This window comes from Orycteropus afer, unplaced genomic scaffold, assembly GCF_000298275.1.
Source record: "Orycteropus afer afer isolate SDZICR_OR568_19922 unplaced genomic scaffold, OryAfe1.0 scaffold00054, whole genome shotgun sequence".
Taxonomy (NCBI): domain Eukaryota; kingdom Metazoa; phylum Chordata; class Mammalia; order Tubulidentata; family Orycteropodidae; genus Orycteropus; species Orycteropus afer.
The window spans coordinates 11,959,154-11,975,082 of NW_006921641.1; the positions used below are offsets into that span (position 1 = coordinate 11,959,154).

At 38.5% G+C, this 15,929-nt stretch overlaps 1 protein-coding gene and 1 pseudogene across 1 annotated transcript in view; one reads left to right on the top strand and one right to left on the bottom strand.

The window, feature by feature from the left end:
• Positions 1 to 13,396, bottom strand: part of ZNF512 (zinc finger protein 512) — a 31,027-nt gene extending 17,631 nt beyond the window's left edge. Inside the window, exons 1-8 of the mRNA XM_007938832.2 lie at positions 13,225 to 13,396; positions 12,458 to 12,553; positions 12,075 to 12,158; positions 11,126 to 11,250; positions 10,525 to 10,611; positions 6,429 to 6,527; positions 5,676 to 5,843; positions 2,230 to 2,424 (exon numbers count right to left, since the gene is read on the bottom strand). Of these exons, the coding sequence (XP_007937023.2) occupies positions 2,230 to 2,424; positions 5,676 to 5,843; positions 6,429 to 6,527; positions 10,525 to 10,611; positions 11,126 to 11,250; positions 12,075 to 12,158; positions 12,458 to 12,553; positions 13,225 to 13,273 (903 nt within the window). The 5' untranslated portion in view covers positions 13,274 to 13,396. The remainder of the gene's footprint in view (positions 1 to 2,229; positions 2,425 to 5,675; positions 5,844 to 6,428; positions 6,528 to 10,524; positions 10,612 to 11,125; positions 11,251 to 12,074; positions 12,159 to 12,457; positions 12,554 to 13,224) is intronic.
• A 1,475-nt stretch (positions 13,397 to 14,871) lies between these two features.
• Positions 14,872 to 15,929, top strand: part of LOC103195354 — a 12,247-nt pseudogene continuing 11,189 nt past the window's right edge.

A 15,929-nucleotide genomic window follows, 5' to 3' on the forward strand; every position in this document is an offset into this window, starting at 1 on the left:
AAGAGTCTACACAAACCACAGCCTCATAAACACTAAGATCAGAAGTGGTGCCTGGCTACCACTACCAACAGTTCTCATCAGGAACCCAATAAACAGACCCTGATAAAATGGGGAAAAAATGTAGAAGAGAACCTCAAATTCCTAAGGGAAAAAAAAAAAAGACGGACTTACTAGACTGGCTAAGACTGGAGGACTCCTTAAGACTACTACCCTAAAATACTCTTAAACCATCAAATGTCACCTTTGAGGCTACCTTTCAGCTAAATAACAGACTGGCTAACAAAATAAAGAATATCACCCATGAGTACTATGCACCTTTAAAAAAAACGCTTCTATATGAGACCAAATGGTCAACAATTACTTTAAAACAAAGATGAGAACACAGGGGGCAGTGAAACTAGATTAATGGAAATGGAACAACCAGAATGAAAACACTGACAATGTTCACACACCAATGTCACTGATCAAGCTGTGTGGAAATTGTTGAATGGGAACCTAAACTGCTATTGTACAGTAAACCTTCACAAAAAACACAGTATTACTTTTTAAAAATTGTAACTTTCCCAATAACCAAAAAAAAAAAAAAAAAAGGAAAGAAACAGTAGCATACACAAGAAACTAGTAAGAATGGTTATCCATGGGGACATGTTAGAACAAGGACAGGGGAGATGTGAGATATCTCAATGTCTACCAATATTTTGAACCACAGAAACTATTATTATCTATTCAAAACAATTTGAATTACACATGAAGAAACTGTTGAAATGGCAAATGTTCTGTGCATATATTACCACAATAAAGAAACTAGTTAATTAATGCCTTTGATGCATATACTGCCAAAAATATAAAACTGCTTTATGATTTTAGGAAATGTTCTGCTGAATAAAACTGCCACATCTTATCAATGAGTTAACAAGTTTTTATTTCAAACTCCCTACCATGTACCATGGGAGCTCTGGTAGCATAGTGCCTAAGGCACTTGACTGCTAACCAGAAGGCTGGTGGTTCAAACCCACCAGCCACTCCTCGAAAGGAAGGTTGGACAATCTACTTCCGTAGTGATACTGCCTCAGCAACCCAAGGAGGGGTCGATATGAGTCAGGTCTGACTCGATGGCACATAACAACCACCACCACCACCATGTACCATGTACCATGCACCATGCACCATGCACTAAGCACAGTGAAAGCACCTTGACTACCATGTCAAAGATATGTAACAGTGTGCAAAATCCCCATTTACTCTGAATTTTGATAGTCATGTCTTTAGCCTATGGTAGGAAATAAGTATAGAAATAAATCTGAAATAAGAAAGGATGTTTTGATATTTAAAAATAGGATTCAATTCTCTGGACAGAAGTAGGACTGATTTTTTAGGTTAAATAAGAGCTAAGTGTTAATTTCTAGGATTTGACATTTGTTCTCCTAAGGCACGACACTTCTTTCATGTGGATCAAAGTCCCAGGCCAAAACTAAATTATTATTATTCATGACACCCTGGAAAAATAACAGGGTCCTTAGCACTGATTTTAGCCCTTACTGTATATTCCCCCATTCCTTCCCATAACTACCCTACAGACATACATACACTCCTTGTCTCCTCCTTGCCAAATAATGTTCCTTCTGTCCTATCACCTACTCTAAACCAATGGCTTTCAAACTGGGTTCTGCATCACTGAGTAGCATGCTTGGGATCACCCAGAGAAAAGATGGAAAGTATTGAAGGAGAGGCCACGGAGACAGAGTTCTGATCTCACTATTCTGAGCTATTCAGAGCAACTCCATTTTTAATTATTTTATATACCGGTGTTTTGCATAATCTTTCATTGGGAAACAAAAGGGGATGTAGGGGGAACGCTGCTGCTACAAAACCAAATTAAAACCACTTATCTGAATGAGATAAAAACTACTACATATGAACTAACAAGTGGAAACACATGGGACAATGACTAAAGCAAAAACATTAATCTACAAATTTAGGTTCCTGCTCCAAGTAATCCAGAATTAAAGAAATTTTAATTTAAAATTTAAGGCACTTCTGAAACTGCATGCCTCTCTAGGAGCTACCTGAATCCAAACACTGAAGTTGGATCAGATACACACTATCTTCAAGGATAAAGAAGCAAAATAGTTCTCATAATGTACTCACTCAAGTACATTTACTTTTCTCTATATAGTAAACACAGTATTATATATAATGGCTCAAAAATTAATATAACTTCTACCTTACCTTCCGGTCATCAGGTACCAGGTCTTGAAGTACTTTTCTCTTAGGCCATTCTTTGGCCAGTTCTGCAGTGGCCAGCTCCTGCAGGTGGTATACAGCTATCTTCGCAGAACGCCTCTGAACTCGGCCCCCACTCTTTGACTCTAGGCTCATATCCTTTAAGCATTCTGGCTGTCCTGACTCAGAGAAGAAGGGGATCTACAAGAATGAGACACAGCAAAAAACAGGCCTTTACTCAGAGCCAGTGATGAACAGCTATTCTTTCTGTTATAAATATCAAGAGGTTATTCACTGGCATGCTGACCCCTAAAAGCAAGCTTCACCATACTCATGCATATTTTACTGGTAAAACAAACAAACAAAAAAAGACAAAATCTTCTTAGCAGAATAAAATCTGCTATTATGAAAAGTAGATAGAGTCATTCACATGCAAAAAATGAACCTTCACCTATACCTCACACCATACACAAAAAGTGAAACAAATAACACAAAATAGATCATAGTGCTAAATGTTAAAAGCCAAACTGAAAATTCCTAGAATATATGGCATCCTGAATGTGGCAGTTTTTATTGATGTCTAGGCTTAAATAACTGTATCTAGTTATTTAATCAACCATCCATCTAGATATTTCTGTAAAGGTATTATATAGATACAATTAAAGTCTATCATCAGTTGACTGTAAATAACAAAGATGCAGTGTGCAGTGAAAGGAAAAAAGAAAAATAAATAAAAATAAAAATAAAAAAACCAATTGCTATCGAGTCAATTCTGACTCATAGCAACCCCCTTTGAGGATTCCGAGGCAGTGAATCTTTATGGAATTAGATTGCCCAGTCTTCCTTCTGCAAAGTGGCTGGTGGGTTTAAATTGCCAGCCTTCTGGTTAGCAGTCAGATGCCTTAGGCACTATGCCACCAGGTTCCTTCAATTGACCTTTAGTGAAATAAAAAACTTTTGGCTCTTAAAAAACACTGTTAAAAAAGATGAAACAATAAATCTCAGATTGGGAAAAAATATTTGTAAAACATGTATTTGATAAAGGACTTGTAACCAAATTATCTTAAAAAAAATCCTCAAATGGAGGCTAAGACGACAACAAAAAAAAACAATTGAAAAAATAAAAATTTCAAGGGACACTTCACTAAAGAAATACAAATGGACAAAAAACATATGAAAAGATGGTCAAATTATTAGTCATTAGGGAAATAAAAATTAAAACCATAATAAAATACACATCTGTTAGAATGGCTTAAAAAAATTAAGCTGGCAAGGATTCTGAGCAACTAGAATTCTCGTATTTCACTGGTTGGAATACATATTGGCATAACCACTTTGGAAAACAGTTTGGCAGTTTCTCATAAAGTTAAACATACATTTACCATATGACCCAACAATCCCATTCCTAAGTATTTACACAAGAGAAATCAAAACTTATTTTTACACAAAAATCTTAATTGAATGTTTATAGCAGCTTTATTTAGAACTACCAAAATTTGGAAGCAACCCAAATGTTCTTTAACTGGTGAATGGATAAACTGAAATATCCATACAATGGTATACTACTCCATATACAAGAGAATATAAACTAATGATACACGCAACACATGGATGCTTTATGCTAAGTGAAAGAAGCCAGACTCAAAGGGCTGCAAACTGTAAGATTCCATTTATATAACATTCCGGAAAAGGCAAAACTACAGGAATAGAACATAGATCAGGGGCTGCCAAGAGCTGGAAGAAGAGGAGAAGGTTGACTATAAAGGAACAGAGAATTTTCGGGAACAGGGGAGGGTGATAGGAATTTTGGGATATGATCAAACTGCTCTGTACCTTGGATGTGGTAACAGTTACATAGCTGTGATTGTCAAAAGTCCTGTAAATATAAACTAACAAGGGTGACAACATGTCAATTATAACTTAATAAACTTGACTCTAAAAGATACTGTATATTACTAAGCATGGCACATGATATTTCTACATATGTATTTGTATGTGCTGTAAGAATGTCCCTGTATATAGAAGTAACAGCAGGCAAAGTTACGCTAACTCCTTAGCCACAGCTAGCCACCCTGAAGGAGCGAGTTATTAGGCCTGCGACCTTGGGAGCATGTCACAAGGGACATCAAGCTCAACTGGCCTAACATACTACACAAAAACATTGTTCTACATCCTACTTTGGGAACTCTGGTAGCATAGTGTCTAAGGCACTTGACTGCTAACCAGAAGGCTGGCTATTCAAACCCACCAGCTACTCCTCAGAAGGAAGGCTGGGCAGTCTACTTCTGTAGTGATACCACCTCAGGAACCCAAGGAGGGGTTGCTATGAGTTGGGTCCTACTCGACAGCACATAACAACAACAACATCCTACTTTGGTGAGTAGCAGCTGCGATTTGAAAAGCTTGCAAGCAGCCATTTAGATTCAACAATGGGTCTGTCCTCGTGCACAGGAAAGAATGATGAAAACCAAAGATGCATGGAAACAATTAGCCCAAGGGACCAGTGGACCATGCGAACCTCTTAGTCTATATGACCACGAGATCGGAAGAACTAGATGGTACCTGACTACCACTGTCAACCACTCGGAAAGGGATCAGTGCAGGAGATCCTGGATAAAGTGCGAGAACAATGTGGAACAAAACTCAAAATCATAAAAAGACCAGGTTTACTCGTCTGACAGAGGCTGATGAAACTCCCAAGACTAAGACCCCTTTTTATCCATTAGGTCTGGAACTGAACTCACTCCCATGGCTTCCAGTCAAACAACAGACAGGCATGTAGGGTGAACATTTACACCAGATACACACACTCCTTAGAACGATCATGGGAGAACAGAAGGGCACTATCTGTACAGGGAGATAGCTCAGGGGACAGGAATGCATAGGAAAGAAGGGCACGGGGAAGAAGTAACGACAGGGAGGAAGAGGGAAGAGAGCTGTTACACTGTGGGGAACTGCAGTCAATGTCATGAAACTAAATGTGTATGAACTGCTGTATTTAAAATGAAATTCCTCTGTAAACTTTCACCCAAATCACAATAAAAATTAAAAAAAAAGATTCTGTTTATTAAACAAAAAAAACACAGAATGGAGGAGCCTGGAAATGTAATCAGGAAAAAAACATTCAAGACCAAAAAAATAAATACTGAAAAGAATAAATAAAATACTGAAAAGAATAGGTCAGGAGAGATTCTCACAAAATTCTAGCTAAGGCAGAATGCCTTGAGCCTTGCAAATATGACTTTACTTCTGTCCCAGACTCACCCTGAACTTTTATTTCTCTAACTTAGTAATGTTCAAAAGGCAGAAATAAGAACAAAGGAAGAACAGAATCATTCAAAGATTAAAGGGGGACACAAATGAGGAAATAAGGATATATGGAAAGATATAAGGGTAAGCAGTCACCACAGGATACATCCCCAAAGAGGGTCTGGAAAGCAATTAGTACTCACAGGCCCATGCTCTGACCTCAGATGATACGCAAGTCCAGCCTTCGATTTATATGGCTTTTCACAGTGATGACATTTTAGGGTCATCTTCTCCAGCTCTGCAGCCTCTTTGCCACATTTTCTGACATGGTACATGTATCCCATAATGCTGGTGAAGGTACTAGAGCAACTCTAAACACAGAAGAGAGGGCTTACATCTTTTAACATGATCTCTAAACTTCCAAACAGTCACAAGGCATTCATACCACGTTATACAAATAGACCCTCTGATGACCCAAGACCCTCTCGAATATTTCCCATTGGCGCAACACTTCCTTGTCCCTCGCTTAACATAAATATCACTATTTATGATATTCATTCAGTTTAGTTGGCATTCAACAAACTATAACTAGGTACAAACTCTGTGTCAAAGCTTCCTCCTTGTTCTGTGATCCAACCCCACCCCAGTATCAAATACTAAGCAACATTAAACTTCATCACATTGAGATTACTGGGAATGCCTTCAGCAACTAAAGAATAGTAAAGAAACCCCTTTGAACAAAAAGAAAAGGAGATAAAAACAAATTTAGGAGATGGGAAAAAAAAAAAAAGAAACCTATTAATGAGTTCAGAAGACGTACAAAAGCAGAAACCAGCCTTATGCCATAAGATGGTAGAAAAATAGGAGGCTTCCAAAGGAGTCAAAGGAAAGTGGAAAACAACAGAAAGACATTGACCTGAGACTCCAGGGAGGAGTGACTGTCCTTGGGCTCTTACCTCACGCATGCACCTGATCTTTCCTAGTCTCTTCAGAACTGTTCGGAGTCGTTCTCTCTCAGTTGGCTCATCTAACTCACCTCCAGCCTTCAAAATGGGCTAGAAAACAAGGGAAGCAAACAAGCAGGTAATTCGTAGCACAGACAAAATTATATCATAGGAGAGCTACACTTCTGGTAAGATGGAGGAATAGGCAGACAAGTGACACACACTCTCTTCAACAAAGAAAAGAAAAACCGATTGACAGAGATACAGAAGATAATCTTGGAACCCTGAGCTTTGAAAGGAACTATACAGAAGTGGATTAGGCACCAACTAGTGGAAAAACCTGAACGAAAACACTGACTACAGAGACGGTTGGAGCTGCGGACTGTAAACTACTCTGATGAGACCAACAGCCTGAATATTTCCAAGTGGTGTTGGGACCTGAGAATTAATCTAAAGATCAGTCCCAGTCACTAAGGGCTACAGAGACAAACTGCTCTGGTGGCCTATGACTAGGAAGAGAAACAGCAAGGAGGGAGACAACCTGAGCTGTGGACTTTCTGCTGTCTGGAAGGTGCAGCCATTTTGGATATTTGAAGTGACAGAAGGAGCAGCCATTTTGAATGTTTACAAGCAGCAGCCATTTTGGATATTTAAAGTGACCAAGGGCGCAGCTATTTTGAATGTTTATAAGTGGCAACCATTTTGGATTTTAAAGTGATAGCATTCTCATTAGGATTCCAGGGACCTAAGAACAGGCTCTGTTTGCCAGGGTTGGTAAGGACATACGAGAAGTTGACAAGCTGAAAGGAATGAGTGGTGAGTGTATAAGTGCTGTCAACCAGTGAATAGAGGAGCACAGCACAGTACTGACTATATAGATAACATATAAAGAAAACGAAAATTGTGGGCAAGTCACTCCAACATATAATAACCAATTAAATATAAACAAAAAACGTCACAATGCCTCAGAGACAACAGAGCATCACAGTCCACAAAAAGAAGCAAGATAAAGCAGGAGAAACAAGGGAACAGGATACAGACCCAAAACACATCCTCGAGGAAGACGCAACATTGGAACTCCCTGATAAGGAATTCAAAAGAATCATATTTAGGTATCTTCAAAGGACTGAAAAACAGACCAAAGAAAACACAGACAAAACCCTAGAAGAATTTTGGAAGAAAATACAAGAACAAAATGACAAAATAAATGAAAAATTAGAAATGATTCTAAATCTACAGACAGAAATCCAGAAGATTAATATGAAATTGCCAGAAATAGGTAACACATTGAAAGGGCAAAGGAGTAGAACTGATGCAATGGAAGACAGAATTAATGAGATTGAAGACAAATTCCTGAATACTTCTTTGGAAAGGGATCAATCAGAAAAAGATCAAAACAAAATGAAGAAAACCTAAAGTTCACGTGGGATACCATCAAAAGGAATAACCTACGTGTCACTGGAATTCCAGAACAGGAAGAGAAAAACGAAACCATTGAGAAAATTGTCCAAGATTTGTTGGAGGAGAACTTCCCTGATATGATGAAAGATGAGAATATAACCATTCAGGAAGTTCAACAAACCCATACAGGATTGACCCCAAAAGAAAAACACCAAGACATATCATCATCAAACTCACCAAAACCAAAGACAAAAAGAAAGAATCATGAGAGCAGCATGGGAAAAACAAAAGGTTACCTACAAGGGGCAACCATTAAGACTAAGCTCAGATTTCTCAATAGAAACCACGCAGGCAAGAAGACAGTGGGACAGTATATATAAAACACTGAAAGAGAAAAATTTCCAACCAAGAATTAGGTACCCAGCAAAACTGTCCCTCAAATATGATGGTGAAATTAGGACATTTCCAGATAAGCAGAAATTAAAGGAATTTGTTAAAACCAGACCAACCTTACAAGAGATGCTAAAGGGTGCCCTTTGGACAGAGAAGCAACAATAGTCAACAACAACTGACCATTAACACATATGATGATATAACCCAGAAACCAACCCAGCTATGGAAGTATCCAAAGTAAATAAGCCTACAAAATTGTAAACAGGGAACCAGAGACACCAACTGACAAATGAGGGCAACTACAAACCAAAAAGAAGGAAAAAAAATCCATGTCGTTACAGAACTTCTAGATGGTAGGGAAGTGAAGACAACTACAAGATAGAACGGACTGTTCTACACTTGGGAAGAAAACTATAAATCAGGAGCTCTGGTAGCATAGTGGCTAAAGCACTTGACTGCTAACCAGAAGGCTGGCGGTTCAAACCCACCGGCCACTCCTCGGAAGGAAGGTTGGGCAATCCTACTTCTGTAGTGATACTGCCTCGGAAACCCAAGGAGGGGTCGCTATGAGTCGGGTTTGACTCGACGGCACATAACAACAACAACCTCAAAGAAAAATGATAAATCTTCATATCAAAATAAAAAAGAGGACCAGCATAAATATTCAGCAAATACTAAAACAATAGCAATGAAGCATGACTCATAAACAAAACAAGCTCAGCATAGAAAATTATATGGAACAAAGAAATTGACACAATGAAAAACCACATGACAAAAATGACAGCAACAAATTCATACTTGCTGATAATTACTTATCTGGCAAGACACTTATCTCTAAGATTGATGGAAAACTCCAACGCCTCAACACCAAAGGAATTAACGATCCAATTGAAAAATGGGCAAAAGACATGAATAGACACTTCACCAAGGAGGATATTCAGGTGGTCAGCTAATACATGAAAAGCTGCTCACAATCACTGGCCATCAGAGAGATGTAAATCAAAACAACAACGAGATACACCATCTCACCCCAGCACTGATGGCAAGATTCAATGAGACAGAAAGTAACAAATGCTGGTGGGGATGTGGAGAGATTAGGACTCTCATACACTGCTTGTGTGACTGTGAAGCGACACAACCATTGTGGAAAGCAATATGGTGATTCCTTAGAAAGCTGGAATTAGAGACACCATTTGACCCAGCAATCCCATTACTAGGTATATATCCTAGAGAGGTGAAAGCCAGGATAGGAACAGATACATGTACGCTCATGTTCATCGCAGCACTATTTACAACAGCAAAAAGATGGAAACAACCTACGTGCCCATCAGCGGAAGAGTGGATGACCAAACTATGGTACGTACACAATGGAATCCTATGCAGCACTAAAGAATAATGTAGAGTCTGCTCAATGTGAACTGCTGTATGGAAAGTGAATTTGCTCTGTAAATCTTCACCCAAATCACAAAAAAAAAGAAAAAAAGTAGAACAGAGTCTGCAAGAACCCCGCATAATATGGATGAACTTGGAGGACATTATGCTGAGTGAAGTAAGTCAATCACAGAAGGACAAATATAGTATTAGTTCGTTGTTGTGGAGGGTCAAGGAAAGGTTTATATTTGGAGGGAAACTTCCTTTGTTGGTTGCCAGGGGTGGGAGGGGAGGGGAGGGAACACTGCAAAAAAAATAAAAACTCACTGACTCATGTCACCTTAGTTTTGTGTACTTCACTGTACATAAATTATATTTCAATTAAAAAAAAAAAAAAGAAACTTAATTATATCATAGGAGAATCAAGGACTGGGCTAGCAGCTAAGCTGAGGCTGGCTTTCTCCATCTTTTCCTAGACAAATAAGGAAGTGAATGCAAAGGAAGTAAGAGTTCTGAGCCTCTGTCTCACAGGATATGACCCTTTGGGGCAAAATGAAACACAGAATTACCTATGGATTCCACCACAGATTTCACTATCTATAATTCTTCTATTAAAAGAGTCTCCTTATTCACATGCCAATAAAGTCCTAGAGCCTTAGCCCCTCCACTGAGATATTTCTACTCATCTAAGTAAAAGACAGGAGCTCTGGTAGCACAGTGGCTCAGGCACTTGACTGCTAACAGAAGGCTGGCGGTTCAAACCCACCAGCCACTCCTCGGAAGGAAGATGGGGCAATCTACTTCCGTAATGATACCGCCTCGGAAACCCAAGGAGGGGTCGCTATGAGTCGGGGCCGACTCAACAGCACATAACAACAACAACAACAAAGTAAAAGACATCCATACACCACATAGGCTCACAGAAGGCAACAGACATGCTTACCAAACTGTTATGATTTGCCATAACATGATACTTCATCCCTGCCAGTGAACGAAGCTGTTTCCCACAATGATGACAAGTAAACATTTCCTAAAAGGAAAAAATACTGCTCAATCCCAGGCTGTTATCAGAGAACCAGAATGACACAAAGCTCAACTCAAAATGCTCTGTCATGTCTGCTTTACTTCCCAGACTCAATATTCAATGAATCACAAAACCCCATAAAGCTCAGTGCTATGTCCTTATAGGCAAAGAAGTAAAGACAGCTCATTTTCAAAATAAGAATTACCATTTACTGAGTGTCAATATTTGCCAAGGAACAGGCTAGACACATTTGGTATTTATTATTTCTTTCTTAACTTCATGTAGACCATGTAAGATAGCTATTATTGTTTTATCCCTTTTATAAATGAGGAAACCCAAGGTTCACACAAAAAAATTTAATGACGTAATTAATAAGAGGCTGAGTGAGGATTCAAATCTAAATTTGTCACACTCAAAGTCTATTTTTTTTTATTACACAATCCTGTCTCTTCTCCACTGTGACCAGCATACCTGACGTACTACTAGAGGTCTAAAGATCCTAATAGTTACAGATTCTAACCTGTCTGCAGTTTTCCATGTGTTTCTTTAAACCTTCTATGGTTTTCCTCCCCACTGACTGACAGGTAGGACAGGACACACTGCCCTTATCCACGATTTCTAAGTACCACTGCTCCTCCAAACTGCCTACAAAAGAGAGAAAGAAACACTTCATAATCTTCAGTACATAGGTAATTTACAGAAACAAAAAAATACAATCCCAGAAGTTAATAAAATTATCATGAACTGGTTTTCCTCTTCCCAGTAGACCATAACAAAGAGACTCTTGCTGTGTATAATTTCTAAAAATCTTTTTTTTCCTTTCAGAAAGTGAAGCATTTCTAAAACCCTTACTCATTTCTCCATAATAATAACAATCTGAGACCCTCTCTGATGCCAAGTGTCTTAAAAAAAACTGGGCAACATTTTCACAGCAGGATATAGCAATGGGATACTGAAATATGTAACAGACAGCTTAAACAGTGTTGACTATATGTCTGAGATTATTCAAAATGTTTTTATACCATTTAATTTTTTTAACAATCCTGTCTTTATTATTCCTGTTCATAGACAGGAAAAGGGAGCCCTGGTGGCAAAGTGGTTAAGCGCTTGGCTATTAACTGGAAGGTAAGTGGTTCAAACAACCAGCAGTTCTGTGGGAGAAAGATTTAGCAGTCTGCTTCCATAAAGATTACTGCCTTGGAAACCCTAGGAGCATTTCTACTCTGTCCTATAGGGTTGGTTGCTAAATCAGAATCAACTCAACAGCACACAACAACACAAAAGGAAACTGCGGCCTAAGGAAGTTAAATATATTAAACAAGGTCAAAAAGTTCATGAAGAATCAAAAGTTAAACAACAGTCTGCCTGACCTCCAAATCCATGTCCCCTTAAAGATATGCATTTTCAGGCAACAATAACAAAAATTAACAATGAACTAGATCCCACAAAGCTTCCATCAGAAAGCATACCTGCTGGATAAGCTGGTGGTTCCTTCCGAATACGACGAGTCTGGGGTTTGGGGTTAGGCTGAGTTTTAGGCCGTTGTTTCCTCCCTGATGCAAGACAGAAACTTGAAGCCCAATATATCAGCTCTGCTAATCCCTCTCTAAGTACCAAAATCTCTTCCCTCTCCTTCTCAATATCCATTGTTCCATTCCCTCAACTGACCTACTCCCTTAAATCATAATAGTAAAAGGATAAAATAAGAAATGATGAAGACCATTCTTTTCCCCAAAATTCAAAGAACTCAAAAGTCCTTCAAGAGAGCCAAAACCTAAGGTTTCCTGCCTCTTTATCCTCAAAGAAGAAAGCCAGTAACCCAAGGAGAAAAATAGCAAAGTTACTCCCTTACCATAAAGCTTATGTTTCTTCTGAGGAAATTCTCGATAGTCTTCATCTTCTTCCTGCCTGGGTTTCCTTCTTCCTTTGGTTGATACTCCACCTGATCCTGAAGTACCATACAGAAAGCAAAACAAAACAAAAACTTAATATGGTTTGTAAATGAGTATCTGGGCCTGCCTTCTGAACACCATTCACAACACCATCAAAGGGAAAGATCATAGTAAGCAAGGCCTCACACAAGACTGACATTTTTCAGGAAGCTGGTATAACATTTCCTTAAATGACCCAATCCCCTCTTTTCCTTAGTTCTTCATCTTAAATAGCCCTAAAAATGGATGAGGGCCTTTAGGCAGTGTTTTTTTTAAATCTTGATTTGAGGCAAAAGAATCAAAAGTATTTAAGACAGAGGGCTAACTACCATTACCAGGGACCCTTGAGACTACAACCTCCAAAAGAATATTCTATGGAGAATAACCTTTATTCCACCCCTAAACCTGTAAGAGAGGAACAAACCAAAACAACAGGAAAGAAGTCGAAATAAATGAAAAGGCTGATACAAAGTATAAAGTAGCAAGATGAGCATAATTTTACCCCCTAAGATAAAGGGACAATTCATGAAGTTAACAGTATGTAATAGCCTAACACCTTAAATTTTTTTAATCATTAACAAGAAAAACATACGTGGCATTTAATACTTTAAGAGCTTTTTATAATAGCTATTCAAAGTGTAACTTTAGAAACTGCTCTGTCTTTGGAATAAAACACTGATACTAATACCTTCAACACGGGAAGTAGCAGCTGACTTGATCTTTCTCATCTTCATCATGTAGGGAGATTTTCGGAAGGATGATGGAAAATCACTCACTGGTTCACATGAAGAGGCAGATGATGAACCACTGAAGGAGTCATCGTGAGGGATAATGTACTGGAAGCTATTATCCTTTATGGAGCACCGGTTCCTGATTTTAACATGACACAAAGATATATACCACAAAGAAGGACCTGAAGTTTCTGTTAATTAACTTATATACTAAGAAGATAACAAAGTTAATTACCAGTACAAAAAAATAAGCCTGGTAATAAAAACATAATTTAGGTTGTAATCTCATAAAAATGATAATGATTGATCTAATATGACTCCTACAATTATTATCACACTTCATTGTAAACAGAAAGAGTAATCAGTCCATATAAATGATCACTTTGCCGCCCAAATAGGCAGCATTCCTTCCTGGATTGAGCTTAGAAAAGAAACTAAGTAAAATAGTAGAGGTGTTCCGTGACTCTTCAGAAGATCCCTGGATATGTAACCAGCTAAGTCCAGGCCTCCCTATTTCTGTGACAGAGGGACTGTATCTCAACAGGTATCCTTGAGAACAGGGAAGAAAAGTTTACCCTAGTCTGATCCATCTTCCTTTGCCTCCTTCCTAAACTCTGATGCAGGACCATACTGTCTTATTTTAAGCAACATGATACTCAGTTCCCACAGCTAAAAGAAGGGTACTATCTTGTCTTAGGAGCTCTGGTAGCACAGTGCTTAAGGCACTTAACTGCTAACCAGAAGGCTGGCAGTTCAAACCCACCAGCGACTCCTCAGAACGAAGACTGGGCAATCTACTTCCGTAGTGATACTGCCTCAGCAACCCAAGGAGGGGTCGCTATGAGTCAGCGCCAACTCGATGGCACATAACAACAACAACAACAATCTTAAGATGGCTAGAGAATTCTGGGGTACAAAGGAACCCTGATTCCCAAACTTAAGACTACTTGGTATGTCAGTCAACATATATTATTCAGTAACTATAAAGTATCATGCGTTCTTCTAGGTGGCTTAGCAAAGTCATGATAGTCTTCATCTTATTTTACCTTTCATCTGCCTTATTTTATTATCTCACTGTCATGACTCAATAGTCACTGGAGGGAACGGGGCATCAGCTGTTGAGAGGGAAGAGATTTTGATACTAGAGAGGGGATAAAAGAGGTAATATATTGACCTTCAAGTTTCTGTCTTGAATCAAGGAGGAAACATCTCAAAGTGTGGTCCATAGACCCTGGGACCTCCTTTTCCAATTAAGTATCTGTGTGAGGCCTGCTTTAGATACTTGGTTCAGAAAGATTACTCTGGCTGCTATATGGAAGACAGCCTGCGGGGCAAAAGTCAAAGAAAGCAAAAGAGCAGGCTGTTGCAATAGTGTAAGATGTAATGAAGTTTGAACTAAGGTTTTATAGTGATGATGAGAAGCTGGCAGATTCAAGATAACATTTTAGAGATAGAGTTGACAAGAATTAGAGATTTGTTTGTGATAGCACAGAGCTGCAAGTAACACAGATGACCATACTTAGGAAAATGTGTTATGTAAAATGTAATATATGCTTATGAGGAAACAGCATATAGCTGTTAGAAGAAAAATTTTGCACACAGATATGAAGGTAACTGAAAAATACAGTGCTAAATGGAAAAAAAAAAAAGTAAGATCTCTTAGTACAATGCCATTTCAGTAAACATGTTTACACATGTGAAACAGCACTAAATATTTAACAAAGGTTAAAACAGCCTTAAGGAGTACCTCAGTAGTGCAAACAGTTAAGCGCTCAGCTACTAGCTGAAAAGCTGGAAAGCAATTCAAACCCCCATAGAGGCACTTTGTAAGACAGGCCTAGAAATCTACCCCATAAAGCTCACAGCCAAGAAAATTCTATGGAGCAGTTCTACTCTGTAACACACAGAATCACCATGAGTCAGAATCAATCCAATGGCAACCTATTTGCTAGTTTTATTTAGGCATTTACCAAAAGAAACAAAAACATTTGTGAACATGAATGCTCACAGCAGCTCTATTCGTACTAGCCAAAAAATGAAAAGAACCCAAATGTCCATTAGCAGGTAAATAACTAAACAAATTATGGTATATCCCTGAGTAGGGAATTCTACTTAGCAACAAAAAAGGAATATAACTACTGATAAATCCAACCTCAACATTATGCTAGATGAAATGAAATGAGTCAAAAAAAAGAGAATATGCTGTTAGGATTTCATTTATACAAAATCCCAGTACATGCAAACTACTAGATAGTGACAGCAAACAGGTCACTGGTGCCTGAGGACAGAAGTGAAGAGAGGAGTAATGCAAAAAGACACAAAAGAACTTCCCAGGTAGATGAAAACATCATCTTGATTGTTTTACAAGTACATAGTATGTCAAACTGATTCAAAATGGCCAAAACCAGTCCATTTCAGCTCACTAATGCCGTTTGAAAAGGAATGGCATGGCATTCATCCTCACAAAGCATGTTTCAAGATTTGTCCTGAAGTACAATGCTGTCAGTGCTAGGATAATATCCATACGCCTACAAGGAAGACCCGTTAATATGACTGGTATTCAAATTTATGCCCAACCACCAAAGCCACAGATGAGGAAATTGAAGAATTTTATCAGCTTCTACAGTCTGAAATTGACCAAACATGCAATCAGGATGTGTTA